The sequence below is a fragment of the Heloderma suspectum genome, chromosome 13 (genome assembly GCF_057233095.1).
Source record: "Heloderma suspectum isolate Gila_16-S chromosome 13, 16-S_ref, whole genome shotgun sequence".
Taxonomy (NCBI): domain Eukaryota; kingdom Metazoa; phylum Chordata; class Lepidosauria; order Squamata; family Helodermatidae; genus Heloderma; species Heloderma suspectum.
Window position 1 is genome coordinate 14,567,178 of NC_139470.1, and position 22,974 is coordinate 14,590,151.

At 44.2% G+C, this 22,974-nt stretch overlaps 1 protein-coding gene across 2 annotated transcripts in view; it reads left to right on the forward strand.

Annotated features, from left to right (window-relative positions):
• FBRSL1 (fibrosin like 1) overlaps positions 1-22,974 on the forward strand; it is a 965,642-nt gene that overhangs the window by 849,737 nt on the left and 92,931 nt on the right. For both annotated transcript variants that reach the window (XM_084819250.1, XM_084819251.1), the window contains one exon: positions 19,759-19,804. In XM_084819250.1, the coding sequence (XP_084675376.1) occupies positions 19,759-19,804 (46 nt within the window). The remainder of the gene's footprint in view (positions 1-19,758; positions 19,805-22,974) is intronic.

Here is a 22,974-nt window from a genome sequence, read left to right on the forward strand (position 1 = left end):
TTGCTGAGATTTTATTTTATTTTTTCTGCCCTTGCCGTCATTTTTCTGTCTTACTACATTTTGTTTGTGTTCATTTTTCTTTTGTGCGATCTTCACAATCACACCTTCGCCTCAAGGTGTCTGGCCTTGAAGGTGCCCTTCAGGAAAAGTGTCCAGTGTGGGAGCAAGCTTCCACTGACTGATGGACACTTCCTCTACTTGTTCTGCTTAGCAGAGGGCCATATTGTAGACGCCTGCCTGCATTGCCAGTCCTTTATGAAGCAAGCACGCAGAAGCCGTTCGGACAGATTTCAGGCAGTGTTGTGGAAACGAACGCTAGATGCGGTAAAGGTGCCAAGGCCCAAATGGTCCAAGCTGTTCTCCCCCCCCCGCCACCGCCAAAAAAAGGGGCAGCCAGACTTAACTCAGTCTGCCTGAAAACCAGCAGAAGGGCCAAGTCCTCCTTCGCCTTCCACATCTGCTCTAGCCATGGGCTGGATGGACACACCACTTACACCAGGAAGATCGCCAGCATTTTCAGCAGCGAAGAAGTTGTCCAAAAAGGCACAAACGCCAAAATCTTCTGACTTTCAGAAGTAGGAGTCGAAATGAGCTATTCCCATTATTATTATTATTATTATTATTATTATTATTAAATTTATTAATCGCCCATCTGGCTGGTCACCCAGCCACTCTGGGCGATGTACAACACACAATAAAACAGTTTAAAACAATACAATTCTACAATAAAAACATTTTCTAAAATACCCTGTTGTTGTTGTTGTTCAGTCGTTCAGTCGTGTCTGACTCTTCGTGACCCCATGGACCATAGCACGCCAGGCCTTCCTGTTCTGCGCTCTCTCCCGGAGTGTGCTCAAGTTCATATTCATTGCATCGGTGATGCTATCTAGCCATCTCATCCTCTGCCGTCCCCTTCTCCTTTTGCCTTCAGTCTTTCCCAGCATCAGGGTCTTTTCCAGAGAGTTTTCTCTTCGCATTAGGTGGCCAAAATATTGGAGCTTCAGCTTCAGTATCTGTCCTTCCAATGAGCACTCAGGGTTTATTTCCTCTAGGATTGACTGATTTGACCTCCTTGCAGTCCAGGGGACTCGTAAGAGTCTTCTCCAGCACCACAGTTCGAAAGCATCAATTCTTCGGAGCTCAGCCTTCCTTATAGTCCAGCTCTCACAGCCATACATCACTACTGGGAAAACCATAGCTTTGATTAGACGGACCTTTGTCAGCAAGGTGATGTCTCTGCTTCTTACTATGCTGTCTAGGTTTGCCATAGCTTTCCTCCCAAGGAGCAAGCGTCTTTTAATTTCATGGCTACAGTCACCGTCTGCGGTGATCTTGGAGCCCAAGAAAATAACATCTGTCACTGCTTCCATTTCTTCCCCTTCTATATGCCAGGAAGTGATGGGGCCAGATGCCATGATCTTAGTTTTTTTAATGTTGAGTTTCAAACCAGCTGTTGCACTCTCCTCTTTCACCCTCAACAAGAGGCTCTTTAGATCCTCTTCGCTTTCTGCCATTAGGGTGGTATCATCTGCATATCGGAGGTTGTTGATAATTCTCCCAGCAGTCTTAATTCCGACCTGTGATTCATCCAACCCAGCGTTTCTCATGATGTACTCTGCATATAAGTTAAATAAGCAGGGTGACAATATGCAGCCTTGTCGTACTCCTTTCCCAATTTGGAACCACTCGGTTGTTCCATGTCTGGTTTTTACTGTTGCTTCTTGACCCTGGTACAGGTTTCTCAGGAGACAGGTAAGGTGGTCTGGTACTCCCATCACTTTAAGAATTTGCCACATTTTGTTGTGATCCACACAATCAAAGGCTTTAGCGTAGTCAATGAAGCAGAAATAGACGTTTTTCTGGAATTCTCTTGCTTTCTCCATGATCCAGCAAACATTGGCGATTTGATCTCTAGTTCCTCTGCCTCTTCGAAACCCAGCTTGTACTTCCGGTAGTTCTCGGTTCGCATACTGCTGAAGCCTAGCTTGTAGGATTTTGAGCATCACCTTTCTGGCATGTGAAATGAGCGCAATTGTGCGGTAGTTTGAACACTCTTTGGCGTTGCCCTTCTTTGGAATTGGAATGTAAACTGACCTTTTCCAGTCTTGTGGCCACTGTTGAGTGTTCCAAATTTGTTGGCATATTGAATGCAGCACTTTAACAGCATCATCTTTTAGGATTTTAAATAGCTCAGCTGGAATACTGTCATCTCCACTAGCTTTGTTGTGAGTAATGCTTCCTAAGGCCCACTTGACTTCACTCTGTAGGATGTCCGGCTCAAGTTCAGTGACCGCACTATCATGGCTATCAGGGACATTCAGATCTTTTCTGTATAGTTCTTCTGTGTATTCTTGCCACCTCTTCTTAATCTCATCTGCTTCTGTGAGGTCCCTGCCTTCTTTGTCCTTTATCATGCCCTTCTTTGCACAAAATGTTCCCTTGAGATCTCCAATTTTCTTGAAGAGATCTCTAGTCTTTCCCATTCTGTTGTTTTCCTCGATTTCTTTGCATTGTTCATTTAAGAAGGCCTTCTTGTCTCTCCTTGCTATTCTCTGGAACTCTGCATTCAGTTGGATATAACTTCCACTTTCTCCCTTGCTTTTCGCTTCCCTTCTTTCGTCAGCTACTTGTAAAGCTTCATCAGACAGCCACATGTGGCTTTCTTGCATTTCTTTTTCTTTGGGATGGATTTCGTTGCTGCCTCCTGAACAGTGTTACGGACCTCCGTCCATAGTTCCTCAGGCACTCTGTCTATCAGGTCTAATCCCTGAAATCTATTCCTCACCTCCACTGTATATTCATAAGGGATATGATTGAGGTCATACCGGAATGGTTTAGTGGTTTTCCCTACGTTCTTCCATTTAAGCTGAAATTTTGCAACAAGAAGCTCATGATCTGAGCCACAGTCAGCTCCAGGTCTTGTTTTTACTGACTGTATAGAGCTTCTCCATCTTTGGCTGCAAAGGACATAATCAATCTGATTTCGATATTGACCATCTGGTGATGTCCATGTGTAGAGTCGCCTCTTGTGCTGTTGGAAAAGAGTGTTTGCTATGATCAGCGTGTTCTCTTGGCAAAACTCGATTAGCTTTTGTCCTGCTTCATTTTGTACACCAAGGCCATGCCTGCCTGTTATCCCGGTGATTTCTTGACTTCCTACTTTAGCATTCCAATCGCCTATGATGAAGAGGACATCTTTTTTTGGTGTTAGTTCTAGAAGGTGTTGTAGGTCTTCCTAGAACCGATCAACCTCAGCTTCTTCGGCCTCAGTGGTTGGGGCATAGACTTGAATTACTGTGATGTTGAATGGTTTGCCTTGGATTCGTACTGAGATCATTCTATCATTTTTAAGATTGTACCCCAGTACTGCTTTTCCCACCCTTTTGTTGACTATGAGTGCTACTCCATTTCTTCTAAGGGATTCTTGCCCACAGTAGTAGATATGATGGTCACCTGAATTAAATTCGCCCATGCCTGTCCATTTTAGTGTGCTGATTCCCAAGATGTCAATGTTCAATCTTGCCATCTCATGTTTGACCACCTCTAGCTTACCTTGATTCATTGATCTGACATTCCAGGTTCCTAAACAATATTGTTCTTTACAGCATCGGATTTTCTTTTCACCACCAGACACATCCACAGCTGAGTGTCCTTTCGGCTTTGGCCCAGCCGCTTCACTCTTTCTGGCGCTACTTGGAAATTCCCTCTGCTCTTCCCCAGTAGTATATTGGATACCTTCCGACCTGAGGGGCTCATCTTCCGGCGTCATCTCTTTTAGCCTTGTGATACGTTCCATGGGGTTTTCTTGGCAAGAATACTGGAGTGGGTTGCCATTTCCTTCTCCAGTGGACCACATTTTGTCAGAACTCTCTGCCATGACCTGTCCGTCTTGGGTGGCCCTGCACGGCATAGCTTATGGCTTCACTGAGTTACGCAAGCCCCTTTGCCACAACAAGGCAGCGATCCATGAAGGGGTCCATCTGATACCCTAACCCACCCCAAATGCCTGCCTGAACAACCATGTTTTTAATGCACGATGGAAGCTCATTAAAGAGGGGGCATGATGGAGTTCCCTAGGGAGGGAGTTCCACAGAGTGGGGGCCACCACAGAAAAGGCCCTCTCCCTCATCCCCACCAGTCTAGCTGTCCTGGCTGATGGGACAGAGAGAAGGCCATCCGAGGCTGATCTTGTTAAGCGGCCTGTCTGGTATTGCTGGAGGCACTCCTTAAGATAGGCTGGGCCGGAACCATATAGGGTTTTAAAGGTCAAAACCAACACCTTGAATTTGGTCCGGAAAACAACTGGTAACCAGTGCAACTCCTTCAGTGCTGGAGTGATGTGATCTCGCCGGCGGCTGCCTTTAATCAGGCGAGCCGCCGCATTCTGTACCAGCTGCAGTTGCCGAACCATCTTCAAGGGTAACCCCACGTAGAGCGCATTACAGTAGTCTAAACGAGAGGAGACCAGGGCATGTACTACCGATGGGAGCAGATGGTCGGGAAGGAAGGGGCGCAGCCACTGTATTAGATGGAGTTGATACAGTGCTGTCCGGCTCACAGCTGACACCTGAGCCTCCATGGACAGCTGGGAGTCCAAAATGACCCCCAGGCTGCGGACCTGGTCTTTCAAGGGTAGCCATACCCCATTCAACACCAGGTCAACATCCCCCCGCCTCCTCTTGTCTCCCACCAAAAGTACCTCGGTCTTGTCAGGGTTCAGCTTCAGCTTATTCCTCCCCATCCAGCCACTCACCATCTCCAGACATTTGGACAGGGATTCTACGGCCAACCTTGGTGAAGATTTGAACGAGAGATAGAGCTGCGTGTCATCCGTATATTGATGACACCGCACCCCAAACCTCCTAATGGTAGCCCCCAGCGGCTTCACGTAGATGTTAAATAGCATCGGGGAGAGGATGGAACCCTGTGGCACCCCACAAGTGAGCAGCCACAGGTCCGAAACCTCCTCTCCCAGTGCTACCCTCTGGTACCTGCTGGAGTGGAAGGACCGGAACCACCGCAATACGGTGTCTCCAATGCCCAACCCCTCCAGGCGGTCCAGGAGGATTCCGTGGTCATAAAGCCCCTGATGTAGCATCACTCTGGAGCATTGTGGGGAAATTAAATGTCAGCTAGACCCAGCTATCTGGCACTGAGTAAAGCCCCAGAAAATGTGTGGCGTGGGGCCTGCTGGGGAGGTGCTGACGCTGGTCCTGAGTCTGAGCATGGGCATTGCACTTGCACAGCCAAGGAACGTGCTCAGTGTGTTTTATGTATTTACTTACTTACTTATGGAGGGAGCAGTCCTGTGCCCCCTACAAAGCATCTGTGGGCCATAGGATGTTTTGGATTCCTGGATCTGAGGTCAGAGACAGTACTCTGATCTCAGACCCAGGAGTCCGAGCTCCCACCCCCCAGAGCTGGCATGGAGAGAAACATGACAGCTGCCTCTCTGAGGTTGCAAAGGCAACTTTGGAGTGGAGCAAAAGGAGACAGTTCTGTGTGCAGAGAAGGGACTGGGGAGGCTGGCTTACAAAGAATCCTCTGGCCTTCCCAGCCTCCTTCCCTCCTGCCCCACAGAGCCCCAGCTAGATGGGTAAAAACGCCCGTCTAGCAAAAATGCAGAGCAGGAGGAGTGTGGAGGCGAAGATCACCTCCGCACTCCTCCCACTCTTCATAGGATGTCCATCAGCCTCCAAGTTTGGTGGCTGACAGGCATCCTGATGGGATTGCACCCGTACTTACTTACTTGCTGGCCAACTGCATTCCTGTACCGCCAAATAGCTGAAGCTCTCTGGCCAGAATAAAGGGTAGAACCATAAAATGTATAAACATAATAAAACAATGTAAAATCTAAAGCACGTCCAAATAAGCCACAGAATAAAACCACATTAAAACCAACAGCAGAGGACAGCAGCAGTGCAAAGCTCTAAAAAGCACAACAGTTTTAAAACTGAAAGAGTGTAAACCTGAGGGGGTAGGCAAGTTTCTTTGAGGAGGGCATTTTGTAACCCACTGAAAATACCCTCTAGTAGCCACCCCTCTCACCTGATTTGGTTGGGGCATTTGGAGGAGGTAATATCAGAAGATTACCATAGGGGTCTGGGTAGGTGACACAGAGGAGACACTCCTTCAGTAAAGTGTCCCCACACCATTTATGGTTTTAAAGGTTAATACCAGCACTTTAAAGGTTAGTAATAGCCGATACTTCAGATCTTCTGAGTCCAAGTTAGGTTTCTTCAGGAGCACCCTGATCACCACTTCTTTCTTTATTTCAGGACATCTCAGCTGTTTATCATAAACAACCCAACCTCAACATGTCCCTTAATTCTGAACTGCAGCATCTGCCACATAACGTCACAGGCACACTTTTGTGCAGCAGACAAATGACATTAAGCATTTTAAAACTGCAAATGGGTTGTAATATGCCTCCCATCACACTCACACGCGCGCGCGCACACACACACACACACACACACATTTTAAATACAAAAAAGAACTCAGATTTACCAGAAACTCGACATGGGTTCATCTAGCAGGAAATTTATTTCTTTTTCCAACTGGCTGGGTGCATGAAAGATGAAAAATACATTGAGAACAGCAAGGAGTAATGTTGTGTGAATATCTGTAATGTGTATGTAATGTCTGTGTGTGTGCATATGAGACTGGTGTATGTTTATGCATATCAATGTCCCACGTATTTCTCTTCATGCAGCATAGACATATAAAATTAAACTGTGCTAACATTTGGGGGGGGGGGGGCTCAAACTTCAAAACCCAAACCATTTGAGCTATTCAGGGAAGAGTCAGGATACTTAAATTCATTGCTTCAATTATGGGGACAAAAGTATGGGGGTAATGAAATCTGCAAGACCAACCCCCTAAGTCGCCCTTATTTTAGCTAAATCACACACACACACACACACCATAACTTTGTAAAAACATTAGAGCCCCTTTGTAATTTGAGCACTGCTTTTGAGCCATTTAGAGAAGTGGAGTTGGTGCTCTATATGTTTTTCTTCCATTGTCTATCTGTATATAGTGCACTTGAAACCTTCTAGGACTGCAGAAATGCCTGAAGCTGAGAATAGAGAGAGAGAAAAGAAAGCCATCTGAACATCTTGCACAAGCAGCTTGTGTTCCTGGCACATGATGCGCAGCATTTTCGCATGGGGATGGTTCTGGGGAAGTGGGACTTGGGTGCTCCTATAAATAGTTGGAAAAGATGAAATAAAAAATGATTCCCCTGCAGGTACGGTGATAGCAGGAGGTGCCTAAAATGAATTGCTTGGCAGCATCACCCTAGCGCTCTTCCTTCCCTCCTCCTCTCCCTCCTCCTCTTCATCTTTTGCCAAGTCCCGTCTGGCAGGCCATTACAATGATAAATGCAGGTACTTGGCAAGGATCACAGTTGGGAGTTTGTTCTAGCATGCCAAGCCCTGTTTGGCATTCCCTGTCAGCGCCAGAGTTTGCACTCTTACTCAGCTTGACAGAAACGGAGACACGAGGTGTGATTTTATGTCCACATCTATCCTGCGTGGAGGGATTGTGGTGAGATTGAGAGAGCACAGAAGTTCTGATTATAATGATATACAGGCTAGCTCTGGGATTCAAAAGACCACCGTCTGCCACCTTTCTCACACACACCCCATCCTGCAATTGCCTGCTTCGTTGCTTGCCCCCTGATCAGAGCCCTTTGATTTATAAGACATTTCATAAAGTTCTGCATTTTTTGTTCTCTCTGATTTCACAGCGAACATAGACCAGTCCAGCCAACTGGCTTTGGAGCGAAATGATAAGCTATTCAGAGTGGTGCAATAGTAGGTTGCAGTCCTTGTTCACAAAAAGTTAAAGCAAATGGAGTTTTATGGCATCTTTATAGATAACCGAACATCAATTCTGCTTGTTAAGAACCCATTCAGGGCTTAATTTGCCCTCCAGAACCTGTTTTCAGAGCCAGATCTTAGCCACAGAATAAGCAACTTGATGAAGAAGACCAACTCTCAAACAAGTTCCCTGCCTACTTGAGTGCCATTTTTGGTAGAAAAGCAGGCTACAAGTCAAATAAATAAATAAAAGAAGTGGACCCCTTCTTCCAGGTATTTGAAGAAAAGCGTTGTGTTTGAGACATACCTCATAAGTCGTGTTGCAACGAGTGCATTTGTACTTGGGAATCTGAATACAAAATACCTTGGGAGAAGGAGCAGTGCAGGCTGCAGGGGTATGGGGTTCACCCCAGGTAATCTTCCCAGATTGCCCATCTTTAAATAGGCCACCATCTCTTTGCCATTGTCACCACTGCCCATTCACTTGCTCAGTCTACACAACCCACCTGTTGGGAGATTGCAAACGGAAGCCGAGGATGCTTCTCCATCTTCTCACTCTTGCTATGGCTTGAATGGTCAGAAAGGTCAGGTGAACAGGCTGCAAGGAGCTACAGGACCAGGGATGCTTTGGCAGTTGGTAGCAGGCCATTTGCTGGGGCAGTTGGAAGCAAGCCCTCTGTTTAGCAGGGGCCCAATGATGCCAGACCCTGATGTCGTCCCTGTCTCACAGTGACCAGACAGTCTCTCTCTCTCTCTCTCTCTCTCTCTCTCTCTCACACACACACACACACACACACACCACGATTATGGGTCAGATAATTTTAATCCAACCAGCTCAATCTAAACTCTTGGCACTATCCCTTCTGTTCTTTTCCTCCGTGGCTCTGAAGTCCAGCTGTATGCCTTCATCTACCTGGCACTCCTTTATATATCTGATTACTGCTGCTGCCATGCTCTCCCTTAACTCGGATCCAACTGAGCTGGGTCATAACCTGACACTCTCACCAGGGTGTGTGTGGGGGGGAATGTGTGCAGACATGGTGGTCTCCCAGTGTGACAGCCAACTGAGAAAACTGGACTCATCTGTTGTGCACTGGGTGAGCCAGAGGCAATAGTCAGCCTTTAGTTCCGCCAGAAACTCTTGACAGAAATAAATGCAATGTATCAAACGAAGAGGATGGGGGTGAAATATCATGTTCTGGCCATTTATAATTAGATGTAAATACAGTCTAGGTTAATATTTTAATGAGATAAATCAACAGCAAAAATTTACAGGACTGTCCCAGTTGCCAAAGCAAACCTTTGTGAGACTTGCTTAGTAATTGTAGTCTTTGACATCAGCTTGGCGTACATCTACAGAGATCTATCCACACAAGAAAAGATCCTAAATCCAGCTTCCTTTGAAATATTCTCCCTCCAAAAATATTTACACACATGGTAATTGCCTGCTAGAAACAGAGCTGGGTGGGAGAGAGAAAAGAGCAAGCCAGTCTGTTTCACTGCACAGGCTGTGGCTTTTCTGCCGATGATGTGTCATATTCTTTGTCAGGGGAAGAGGCAAAGCACAGCAAATGGCTGCCTGCTAAATAAAATTAGTGCCAAGCAGAAGAGGAATGTAACATATCAAGAGCCAGTGTGATTCAGTTGGATAGTATGTGGAGCATGACCTTGGATTATGTTGGTTCAGTGCAATCTCTTGAAACAGATACTGTTCTGTGGTTCCTGGAACATTCTAGGGAGACCATTCTGGAAAATTAACACATCTCAGACTTACAGAAACCTCATTCTGATTTTCACACCAAATGTATTATTGGTGGATGTGTACCTCGCTAATTCTTGTCCCCACAACTGTTGTTAATCTAAAAAAAATTACTTTGTTGCCCCCTCTGGTGTATTTGGCTACCATAAAACGTATCTCCTCCTAAAGGAAGCCAATAATTTCTGAGGTGATCGATTCTCCTCACATGGGAACTTTATTGGCTCAGCGTCATTTGCAATGGCCACCAGATAAAGATTGTAGGGCTACGCTACTTTTGCCATGGCTATATTGCCCCGAATTACATCACTCTGTGCGTGTGTTTGTGTGTGTCCCCTGTGCACTTGTTGTTACTGTAACATTTACAGGCTATTATGGTATAGCTTCACTCTGTCATTTTATTTATTTATTTATTTATTTATTTATTTCTTGGCTGCCTCTCAGGGCAGAAGCCCTCCCAAGGCAGTTTTCAACAATAAAATACATAAAAACAATTAAAATATTAAAAGTGATAAAAATGCAAAAACAATAAAAACAACAATACAAGCCAACAATACAACCAACAACGATGTTAACAGCAGCAACAGCAACAATAGCAGTCATATCAATAGAGGGCCAAGGTAAAATAATATATTTTCAAGGCCTTCTTAAAAGTTTGCAATGAGGGAATGTGGCAGACCTCCAATGGCAGCTTGTTCCAAAGGTGTGGGGCCACTGCAGGGAATGCCCCATCATGTGTGGTCACTCACCTGACCACTCTCACAAGTGGGCAAATGAGAAGGGCCTCTTTCTGAACTTAAAGTGCGAGCATGCTGATATGGGTGTAGGTGGTCTTTCACGTAACTTGGTCCCAAATTGTTTCAGGCTTTAAAGGTCAAAACCAACACTTTGAATTGGGCTCAGAAACGCACCAGTAACCAGTGCAGCTGGCGCAGTATAGGCATTATAATTGAGAATTTTTGCCCCTTTAGGGCAGGTACTGGCATATTCAGTGAAAAGTAGAGCAGAGTAATATAATAAGAGCCTGTCAATGTTACACCAAGGAGGAGGAACGTTCACCACAGAGCTGACCTTTTCTGAGGCAAACCTGTGGCAAACACAACATATACCCAACCCTTACCATGTGAGAGAGAAGTCCAGTATTCAAGCTTTCTTGCTGATTGTGATAACTTTGGCGGTTTTCACATGGGACAATTTCATGCAAACAGCTACCCACATGAAACTGAGGAGGTAAAACTACATGAGAAATCTACCACCTGAGAAATGAATATGTGAATCTGCTTCTCACCTCCCTTTTTTTTTTTTGCTAACAGAATGAGTAAAACAACCCATTAGCCAGAGCCTAGAAAGGGTGACGGTTGTGCAAAGCACTTCCTTTCAGCCTCAGTTTACCTATATATAAAATGGGAATAATAATGACCTGCAGAGAGCTTTGGCTATTGGGCGGTATAGAAATGAAATAAATAAATAAAATAAATAAATTGCATGGCTATGTGAGAGCACAAGATCAGGATCAGAAATAACTTTGCGTGTTAAATGGGCCAGTCGAAACTGAACGTAGACAGCAGGAGGGGTGTGAACATACAGCAAGCCAAGTGTTTGTTTATGTTATCGTGAGCATGGTAGCTGATGAGGAACTCTGGGCGGTTATTTTAATTTGAAATAAACAAGGATGCACAGAGGTGTGGTGTAAAGCCTTTTTGGCTGTGTTTAATAGGCACAGCTGGAAATATTTCTCTCTGGACCCTGTCAGTAAGAACAGCTGAAGGGAGCATTCATAACTGTAGCGGCCTCCACAACTTCTCTTAACACTCCCTCCACCCCTCTCGAAACAAACATGTTTTTTATTCACTTGCTGTAGGAGATGGAGGGAAAGGGAAGGAAATAGAAGCGAAGTCTTTTCTTCTTTCCAAGGGGCAGCAGCCTCTGAGAAGAAGCTAAACCATAAAAGCATGGCTAATGGAGGGAAAGGGTAAGGGAAGCCATGGGCCTTGTAGACATCTCTCTAGGGAACAGAACAGAAGTGCAAAGGGCCTCTGCCCTGCGGCTGTGATAACAGCCGTGCTTGTAGGTCAGACATCCTGTTGTTCCCCAGAGCACCAGGTCAGCCAGGCTTTTGCCTGCGGCTTGAGGAAGAAAGGGGACGAGGTCATATCTGGGCAACCACACTCGTTCTAGATCAGCAGATGCTGTTTATCCCAGGAGTGCTCTTGTGTTATATATGCTGCGGACCTTCAGGTTGCTTTGGGGAAAGGTCAGGGGGGTGCTGTCTATTTACAACACTTAAAATATAAATAGGAAACTCTTTAAGTTATTTTCATTGTGCTAAAGAGTGCTTTTTAAGTATCAGAGTTTGCAGAGAGCTGTATAATTACTACACAAAAATAATATAAAATGAACCAGAATTATTTAACATTTTAATTAGAAAATCTTTCTGTTGTTTTTCCTCCTTGATGCCTTTTTCTTGCTCCCCCCGCTGCTCATTTTTACTCCATTTTTATTGTTGCTCTCAGCTGCTTTCTTACAGCCCTTCGACCCTTCTTTGTTTTTGCATTGGCTATGTAGCATTATACATAGGATCTTAATTCATTGTTTGGGTTGCTTTAAAAACAGTAAAACAGTTTTAAACATGGCTTGCTGCTGTTTGATCATGATGGTGAGATGTTGCATAAAAACAGGTCAGAACTAGGTTTATGGTAAGAGAAAGTCATGGGGGACATCCCACGTTTTTGCTCTGTCAAATAAAAGGGCATATATAGAAAGACCCCTTTTGTGAACACAACACTAGTTCCATGAATGGAAGCTCCTGCCATGAATAACGAAACGTTGGATGCCCCCCATTCAGTCCAATGTTCTTTCACAAGGTTAGATTCTCTATGTATCCAGTCTCTCCTGCCCTGAACCGACATACATAATTCAGATTTCAGTATGCTGAGAGCACAGGGTAGGAAGAAACATCATTTCAGATGACTCAAGCAAGCTGTGCACCACAGAGAAGACAGAATGCTCTGCTAGACTGACACTGTGTATTGGAGTTGGAACAGAAGCCACTTAAATCCTGAGTGTGATGCAGAATGCCTCCACTCTGGATACCTAGCTACACAAGACACACAAATGTGCATAAACAAACCTTAACAACACTTTTTATTCAGGAAAAGCCAGTTCGGAAGAAGGCAATTTGGAGTGGTAGGTACAGAAAGGGTTAAGCATTTCCTCCCCCCCTCCCGCTTTTCAGTGATCCAAATCACCCCCACTCAAATCAGCTTTACTTGGAGGACGAGGGGGAGGGAAGGGACCAGTGGAGTTCCAGTGCAAGCATTTTTGTAATGTGTTTCACACATTGCAGCTGCCCTCCACAGAGGTGATGTTTCTCTTGCATTGCTGATCTAATTGGTGAATTCCAGTGGTTTATTAGCAGCTGTGTGCCTTGTGATCACAGGGACCCTCTGTCTTTGATTTCTGATAACTCCAGAGCTAGTATTTTCTCATCCAGGACGTGCAGGGAAGATCTATATAGAGCTTCAGCTATTTTGTGGTATAGAAATAAGATATAATATAAAATAATATATCTGGAGTTTTCACTTGTAAGCAAGTCTTGATACTGCTATCAGTTTTTAGGTGCGGTTGAAGGAAAAAGGAAAACCAGCAGCCTTCTCCTGCTACTGTTTTGGGTAGTTTGTAGTTGTTTAAATTGTTAATCACTGGGCTACACCTTTCAACTACCCCTGCTTAGCTGGAATCAGGAGATATGTATTGTGCCTCAGTGTTCTTGCCCCCTTAGGAGAAAAGGATGTGGTTCCTAGTTTATGGTTTCCACCATGCTTTATTAAAGCAAACAGTGCTTTAGTTGTGATACCTGTTGATGAGAGCTAAAAACCAGCATAAGCCATAGAATTTTTAGTTTGCCATGCATTGGCCTAGGAAAATATGGTGGAGACATGAATCTAATTCATAGCTTGTCCACTCCAGTCTGAAGCTGAGTCATCTGTGTAGGTAGATACTTCCTCTGTCAGAATCAAGGTGAGGTAGACAACCAGAAAGGGAGGTCAGGACTAAAAGCAGTGAATTGAAGTCATTGGCCCCTCTGAAAAACACACTCTTGGGAAGAAGACTTTCTTACAACCAGCAAAGCCCTTTGAAAATGTGGGTTGAACTTTTTTTAAAAAAAGTTCTACACAGTTTGATGGTGGAGGGGCCATCTTTAAGGCTGTTCTTCAACACGTAGTGAAACTGTTCGTATTCCTTTCCATCTTGTGAATGTTGTCCTTTCTTTCCTGAAAGGAAAAAATTCAAAGCTTTAAAAAAAATCATTGGGGGAAAGGTTTTCCCCCTTTCCCTTTTTAATAAAAGTGACAACTGTAGTAAAACATAGCTTTCTCTGGCTTAGATATATCTAACATAGGATGAAAGAAGGGAGCAGTCAAGGGGAAAAGACAGGCACCAAATGCACAAGAAAGGATAGAGGTGTCTTCTGTCTTGAAGCTTCCGGCTGGGCTTGTCAGCTTGCATCAGCCAGCAGTGGGAAAAACGTTCTCATACAAGCAGCAAAACACTGGAGGGGTACACAGAGTCATTGCATGCCTTGTGCTCCATTTTATGAGACTTTGCTTCAGGTAGTTGGGGAAGCATGGAGGGAAGGTGGAATACAGAGCAGGAGATGAGGAATTCCTTTATCTCTAAACCTGATCCTGTGCAGATTGACTTGGAAGTAAGACCCATTGTGTTCAGTGGGGCTTACACCCAAGCAAGTGTGCATTGGATTGCAACTTTAATTGCTGTAGATGGGGCCAGTACAGACGTTTTGGTCTGAGGCAGAAATTCCAAATGCCTTCCCTTCTGCCCTGTAAAAATAGAATAATAAATTAAATAGCTGACAATTTGATGCCCAAACTCTGCTGCCCGAGGCAGCCTCCTTGCTCTGTCTACAGGAAGGGCTGGCCCCACATCAAGAACACACACATGGGTTCTTGTATGTCTTGGGCTTTTAATGTACAAAGCTCTCTGACTGATTGGTTTGCTTCATTTCCTTCTCTACACCAACTCACCCCACCGTTGTTGTTGTTTTTTTTCCCAAACATGTAAATAAATTGCTTGGGACAGCAGAAAAAGTGGGAGGAGAATTACTGTAGCATACAGATAAGTTTAATGGATTTTTTAGTGGACGGTTCCTTTCTGCACTATCAAGTTTTTGCGCAATAAATGCACATTTGTTTCCCATTTCTCTGCACTGTCCATGTGTCTTCCCTCCATGTCTTCTCTTTTTCTATGGAGAGATCCCATTTTCTGGGTGTTCAAAGCACACTGTTTCAAAATGCAATCCTTCCCCAAACGGCGCATTTGTTGCTATTGCGAGAGTAATGTAGAATGTGATTGTGCAAGCATTGTTCGTGAGCCTTTTCCACTCCCAGTGACTGCAACAGGCATTGCTGCTTTCATGCCATTGTTAGCAGCACAGAAGCAGTAATACTGGCTGCTTCTCGGTCTCCAGGAGATGGAGGAAGCTTTAGCCTCCTCACCCTCCCAGCAACCCCAACGGGGACCATGCATCGCCTCAGCGGTTGAGATTCGACAGTGAGGGGAACATGGTGGCACCTCTAGTTTAGTGTGATGCCTACATGTTCTTCCTCTGTGGAACTCCTACTTGGAACTATTCATCTGGCTTGATTTTGTTTTTTAAGTGGCAAACAGCACAGCTATTCTATTACCGCAGATTCTGTCACACCATTGTTACTGAAAGACACTTGCCCTACCATGGCTGAAATGAGTTTGTGGCCTGCTTTCTGTGACTGTGTACACAGGGTTTCAATTTTGGTAAGTGAATGTTTGGACTGAGATTAAGATTTAACTCTAATCATAATGTACTGCTTTCATAAAAGCATATTTAACATACCGGAATGTACATCTGACTGGCATTGTCAATATTAGCAACATCAGAAACTCACTGTAGACACTGTGTTTAATATGCTGAAGATGGTATTGTTCTATGGGCAGATTTTTCTGCATGAGCTTAGCTGCATTACCAGTATGGATATGGGTGAAAATCCTTTGAACTAGACATTGCAACGGTTGACTCTGAACAAAGCCTCTTGCTCTTGTGCCATTCTTTTTATCTCCCCCCCTTCATCCCTTTTGTCCTTTACCCAAGGATCAAAGGGTAAGGTTTCTTGACGTTCTTTTATTCTGCATTATGCACTGAGCAATTGCACAATTTCCGTGGATGAGTCCATTAATAAATGACATGCACACCATCAAATAACACCATCGTAATTGAGGGCTACCAGTGTTGTATAGTCATATAAAAACACTGATATATAAATGACAATGAGTTCACTGTGGTCAGGTAAGACTATAATAAATACACTATTGTATACTGGCCATGTAGTTGACCAGTTCTTTTTTTCATTGTACTTCCACAGAAGTACAACCATGTACTTCCATGACCATGTACTGGTCAACCATGTAGTTGACCAGTTCTTCTTTTCATTGTACTTCCACAGAAGGAAACCAGTGAAAGATCCTTATGGTACAGATCAATGAGTTGTGTCTCATGGACAATAATTCATGGTTGCTGCAAATTTGTATGAGACTAGAGTTGAGTTCCTGGCATACAATGCAGAGAGGAAGAATCAGGACCTGTGTACTGTGCAAATGGCACAGAAGTGCGAATTTGGTGATGCACATCACAATCAGTTTTGCTGTAAATAGAATCTAAGTGTCTGCTTAGAGAGGCCATATATGGATCAGTCACCGATTGGTGGCCCCTGCTGCCCTTCAGGTTTTAAAACAGTCCATGCACCCACATGTTGAGTTGAGATTAAGCAATATTGGTCTGGTGCTGGATTGGCAGCAAAAGCAGCAGTGGCAATAAGAGGTGCTGGGATAATAAAGGGAGATGTGGCTGGGGAAATAGGGCAGGCTTAGCACAAATAGATGGAAGGATGGATGGAACAAACATCTGACTGCAGTTGGTCCAATCATTAGCATGGGATACGTTCAGTGCTAGTTAGTCTGGAGTTGGAAGGTGTTTGTCTATGCACCCAAAATACGGGACACCTAGCAGTTCTTGTGGTAACTCATCATTTTAAGAATGTAACTGTAATATGGTTGCTTGTTGATAAAGAAATAGGGTGCTTCATGGCCACCAATTTGGATGGCTTTAAAAGGAGATTGGACAAGTTCCTGGAGGATAAGGCTATCACGACTTGATGGCTATATGCTGCCTCTAGTATCAGAAGCAGTATGGCTTTGCACACCAGTTGCTGGGGAACATGAGGAGGGTGGTGCTATTCTACTCATGTCCTGCTTTTGGGCATCTGGTTGGCCACTCTGTGAACAAAATGCTGAACTAGATAGACCTTGATCTGATCCAGCATGGCACTTCTTATGTTCCTGTGCGTGCGTGTGCGTGCACGTGTGTGTATGCATGCATGTGTGGTGTGAGAGAGGGAGGGGGGAGGAAGAGACTGGGAGAGAGACTGAGGTTTATGTTTTACAATGTGTGGAAATGCTGTCTTGCCAGGAGCTATTTTATATGCTAGTTGGCATCACAGGGTTGGTATTCAGTAAATAAATAACCAAACGCTTGGCTGAGAATAATGGCTGCCCTTTGTTTCATTCCTCCAGCAAAAGGTGATTTAAGCATAATAACCCAAAGCAGAATTGCATCCACAAGAGATGCTGTATCTCCCAAAGGATTTCTGGGGTTATTTTGTTCAATGACCAAAAGCAACCTTTGTGGAAAATATATTGCTCAACATTTCCTTATCATGCGGCTTCTGTCTCTTCATCCACACTGGTTGTTTCCCCCTTTTCTTTTTTTAAATGGCCATATTCAATAAGATCCTGTGGTTTGTAACCCCTCGTCACTCAGAAGTAGCTCTGATAGAGAATACTTCTTCTTTGCTGCCTATAAAAGGCCCAGCCCAAAGGCCATTGAAACTAGGAAGAAAAAGCTCCCATTGATTCCACTGATCCTTTTGGGTGAGGGCCCAGGGTTGTAGCAAGTCTGGTTACGTTTCTCCAGTGTTTATTTTGCTTCCTGAATCTGTGGCTGTGAAATATGTAGTCTTGCAGTACAATTCATAAGGCACTTAATAATGCAAGCTTCCCATGGAGTGGCACAATAAAATCAATGATGTTGGAAAGAAAATCAACTTGGCTCAGCCATGAGTTGAATTAATATTTTTTTAAAGACTGAACTAAACTCTATTCTATTACATTCACAGGCTGCAGTCCTAAACATACTTACTAAGGATGAAGCCCTATTGAACATAGTGGGACTTACTTCTGAGCAAATATGCATAGGGTTTCGCTGTCAGTATAGCTTTATTGATCGCCGCTTCCCATGTTTAGGTTCTTCTGCTATGTAATGGATCTATCCCACTTGGTTTTAGAAACATCTGTCTTGCAAAGAAATGTCGTTACCTTCACAACTGTGTTAGAATAGCAGGAGTCCTGCTCTATATTATTCTTCTACATGTACAGGCTACTCAGTTATACTCTTTGGGATGTAAAGTTTCAGAAGAATTTGCTACAGTCCTTTAAAATAACTTGGGTTGTCACCCAATTAAGGACATCTCAGTCTACTAATCATGCATGTTTTAGTAAGTTAGTTAGGGAGTAATCCTGTGGCCACTAGTCAGTGGCTAGACAGCCATAGGATATCTGGTTTTCTGGGAATTGACCTCAGAGCCCCCACTCTGAGGTCAGTTCCCAGAGAACTGACCTTCCCCCACTTCCACACTTCCTTGCAGGCAGTGTGGAACAGCCCCAAGCTCCACACTCAGAAGAGGAGTGCGGAGCAGCCAAATCAGGGCGTTCCAGGCAGGGGAAGGCAGAAATGCCAGTACAACACATCCTATGTGTCGTCCAGCAGCCTCCTCCCCCGCTCCGCCTTCCCACAGCTAGACAGCCGAAATCAGCTGTCAAGCTGCAAATGCAGGGCAGGAGAAGCGCGGAGGGAACGATCCCCTCCATGCTTCTCCTACCCTGGATTGGATAGGCAGTCGCCTCCGGGTTCGGAGGCAGCCACCTATCCCCAAAGAATTGTGCCCTTAGTAAATTTAATTGCATACGTTTGCTTCTGAGTGACAAACAGTTTTAAGAAGCATGCTTCATTTGTGCTGAGGTGGAGGATACATCTGTATCAGCACATACCATCTTAGAAGAGGCATTCCCTATTGTCTGTCACATTCTACAAAAAGGAATGCCTCTTTTAAGATGGCACTTGCCATTTGCAGTTTTTATAAGTCCTGGTATTAAAATTCTAAAACTCCTAGAGAAATTTATTTTATGAGGTGTTTAATAAATAAAATAAAGTAATTAAAATCCACTGGCTGATTAATCAGGGGCAACTTTTTAATTAATTTACTAAATTAACTGATTAATTGACTCAGTGTTGAAGGCCCCAAATAAGGGAATCTTCTGTGTGTTTCACAGAGGGGAGACGCAACCTTGATAGATTTGATTTAGGAAAACCTTTCTGTGCATGGGTTATTATTCTTTTACAGTGTATGTTGTTATCATCCTGGCTGAAACCCAGTGCTCCCGATTACTGTGAAGCTGTTTACAAGATTTAGGTTAATTGGATTTCTTAACTACTTCCCAGGGCAGAAGTACAGCATGGATGGAGTTCAAAAAGCAGAATGCAGCCTGGATATAAACAGGAGGGAAGCGGCTTTACTTAATAATCGGCTAAGCAGAGAGCAGGGCGGGGATGGGGGTGAACGGGAAGGTCTGCAATTTGGTACGAAGTAGGTCTGTTTTTGTACATTGCTGTATCTACACAGCATCCAGTTCTGTCCTTACATCTTCTGCATAATTGGAAAGAGATAAGGATCCATTTCAAGATGAAAGGCTTTGAAATGGCTGTGACTTTACCTTGGTAGCCATTTCATTTGTGCTTTCTTTGCTAAGCATCATGGATACAGCTTGCATGTTATGTAGTGGTCTCTATAGACAGGGAGGATGTGGACTTTGGGCCCTCTCTTCACATGCTCCTTCTCGCCCCACCTGCTTTTTTGTCCTCTGTTCCTTTTAATGGCACAACATTGCACCCTCCAGGTGTGACACATAACTACAGTCTTCAACCTGGTACTGATTTCTTTTGTTATTGCAGTTGGGGCATACTAAACTCTCATTTAGAGTCAGTAACCCCCTGTCTTTTGTTATTTCCAGGCTTCTGAAGGCTCAGAGAAGCTCTTCTCCCCTGCAGCAACTAAAGGTAGGTCATTTTGAAGGAACTCTTTCCTGACATTCTGTTGCACTTGTTGTTCTTCCTCTGAAGACGTCTTTCTGAGACATGAAACTATCATCAACCATCCAGCAGTACTGGGCTTAAAAAGCATAAGGATTTGGATTGTTCACATTGCCTTGCAGATCCTGCCTGGTGTTTTCAGAGCTCAGCAAAGGTGTTCAAATGTGAGTCCTCTCTTCCCACTGCTCCAATGATTCCTTTTGCCCATTCTTCTATCCAGTTCACTCAGGCTCACAGCAGAAACTTGGTGCAGTATTGGCTGTATTGGTCTTCAGCTGGAGTATTGTAACCCATAAGTAGGTTATGCTGTGACCCAAAGCCAGTGCCTCTTTCTGTCGGTCGGTCGGTCTGTCTGTCTGTCTTTCTTTCCTTTTAAAGAAAGAGAAATAGAGAAGATGAAATAAACACATGCACAGGAGAAAATATATATTTATATACACACACATCTAGGTGGGCTTTTTCAGGATCCTGATTGATATATCTGCTGGTGGTTTAACAGCTCTTTGTTGAATTGCTGGTTTTGTTGTAAGCTGATTTTAATGTATTGCATATTTTGATTTTATGTAGGCTACCTTGTATATATGGTTGTTAAAGGGCGGGATATCATTAATATTAGCTAGAACATACATGGTTAGCTCAAAGTAAACCACACCGAACACTGTGGGAATTAATTCCAAGTAAATAGGGATTGAAGCTCACAGGTGGGCCCCATATTGGAGGCTAGGGTTTATGCTGGGTCTGAAAAGGCTGAATAAAGCCTGTATTAAACCATAAAGCACATATATATTCAGTGGGTCTGCTCTAAGTAGCACTAAGTCTGGATCCAACCCAGTATGTTTAAAATTCTTTAATTTATATGTATTTGTTGCTTTGTTCATAAAATGTGTATTTGAAGAAAAAAGCAAACTCAAAACAAAGTCTGTCCATAGGAGACAGTTTCCAGTGGGCAAATCCAGGGAGGTGTCTTGTTCCAATGTGACCTCAGTGGCCATAACTATGAAATGGGCGAGGTTCAAAGGGCTTTCAGCCACAGGCTGCCTGTATGGTTATAAATAGGTGGGATAACTTCCCTTCCCCAGCCTTGCTCCCTGCTGGAAAACAATAATTAAACATAGAAGTATAGAGGCCTTCGTCTAAGGTGGTGATCAATGGCTGTTTGTTGGCACAAGAGACTGCAGACATTTCTTCCTGGTGCAAAGGGAGTGAGGCATTCACTGCTGCGGCCTTTACAAGACATCCTCCCTGCAAATAAATCAATGAACAAATAAGAAAAGGCTGTTTGTTTTGGCACCCAGCTTTCTCACACATGGGTCTCTCAGACAGTCTCTCTTTCACATTCTTTTTTCTCCCCCCACCCCCTGCGTTCTATCTGAAAGACGAGCTTTTTACATCAGGGCAGATGGGGAAAGAAGGCTGTCTGAATTATGAACTCCAAAATACTGAGGAAGCCTCTATGGGATGCAGCTTTCCCCTTCCCTCCCATTAGCACTCATGCAGAACTTTAAGGACTCTTGTGTTGGAACTACCTTTGTCTCTTACCAGCTGGCTTCCGCACTTGAAGACACAGAACTATAATTAAGTAGGAAAAAAAAATATCTTGCAGGAACTGCTGGTAGGGTCTTGTTTAGCCTCACCCTTGCTCTTTTTATCCAGGCCCACTTAAGACCACTCCTTCTCATCTTTCACCATGCACCTTCTTTAAAGAAAAGGGCCTTGGAGAATGTACAGCAAGCCATTTTTCTTTTATCACTGAGCAACTGCAGCCTGTCCCTGATGGCATGATTCCCATGTAACGTTGAGCCTTGGGGCACCTCTCTGTTTAGAAATTAAACGCTGTTCACACCCATCCCCTTGACAGCATGTCCAAAAACATCTTACGGTGCTACTTCCGTACCACTGCTGAACCTCATGCCAATCTTTTCTACTAAAAGTGGACCAAAAGCATGACTTTTCAACCTTTTGGCCAAATTGGAGTGGGGCTTCAAGGGGTAAAACCACTTGTCCCCTTTCAGATTTCTTCACCGCTGCTACCTGTTTTTTGCACTGGTGGCAGCTCTCCTCTCAGCACCTGCCATTTCACTCCCCCTGCCACCACACACCCAAAACTGCCCTTGGAACGATGCTCTGTGAAGGTGTAGTGTAGCTCAGAGGACATTCTGGCTGGAGGGTTATGGTGCCTACCCACCCCAGCCTTCTCTGCATAACTCTACCATAAGAGGAACCCCCTGCTGCTCTAGGTAAATTCACTAAAATTCCACCCAGCCACCCAGAAAATTGTCAAAATGCCTCCCCCTATTTTGCCACCTGTGAATGGGGCAGCAAAATGGTGGGGGTGAGGGACACACCTTTCAATTTGCCACTCCACTACTTTGTACCTACCTGAATTGCTCCCTTTCACCGTTGAGATACAGGAATCAAGAATCTGATGCACCTTGAAAAAGCCCTACCTAGAGTTTGGAGTTGAATAGCCGCCTTGTCTTCCTCTAGCATCTTTGGTGTTCTGCTGTAATAAACAGACTAATAAATCCCTGTCTTTAAAGTGAGCTGTGGTTAATTTGAGCTGGGATTTGCCATTATCAGGGAAAGTGGTTCAGAAACTAGCAGCAGACCTTGAAACATAAATCTCCCATGTCACCTGTTAGCTTTTTTCACTCCTGTTGTGGAGAAGTCTGGGTTATGGAGTAAAGGGCATATCTAAATCTAGTTTCTGAATACTATGGGTTTCAGAATTTCAGACTCCGTTTCAGACTGGTTTAACTGCCCCAAGGTTTCCTCCCAAGAAGCCCTAGGCACTAGCTAGAAATATCTGTCCCCTTGCAAAAGTACAATCCCCAAAGTTCAGTGGGGCAAGCTGTGGCCATGGCTGGTTTGTATAGAAATTCCTTCACCATAGGCAGCCATTATGCTTCAGAGCTCAAGAACAATTCTAAGACGTATCACTTCATTTCATATAAATTAAGGCTTGGCTGCAAAGCAATATATACAGTAGTTGTTGATTATTTTAGCTACTTGCAGAATTATATATGGCAATAATAATAATAATAGTCGTCCTCCAGATAGAGAAAGAAACCCATTTCTATCCAGTTTCTACCCACTGCCTCCATTGATGTGAACATGGGCATCTGCAGTGAGGAGGG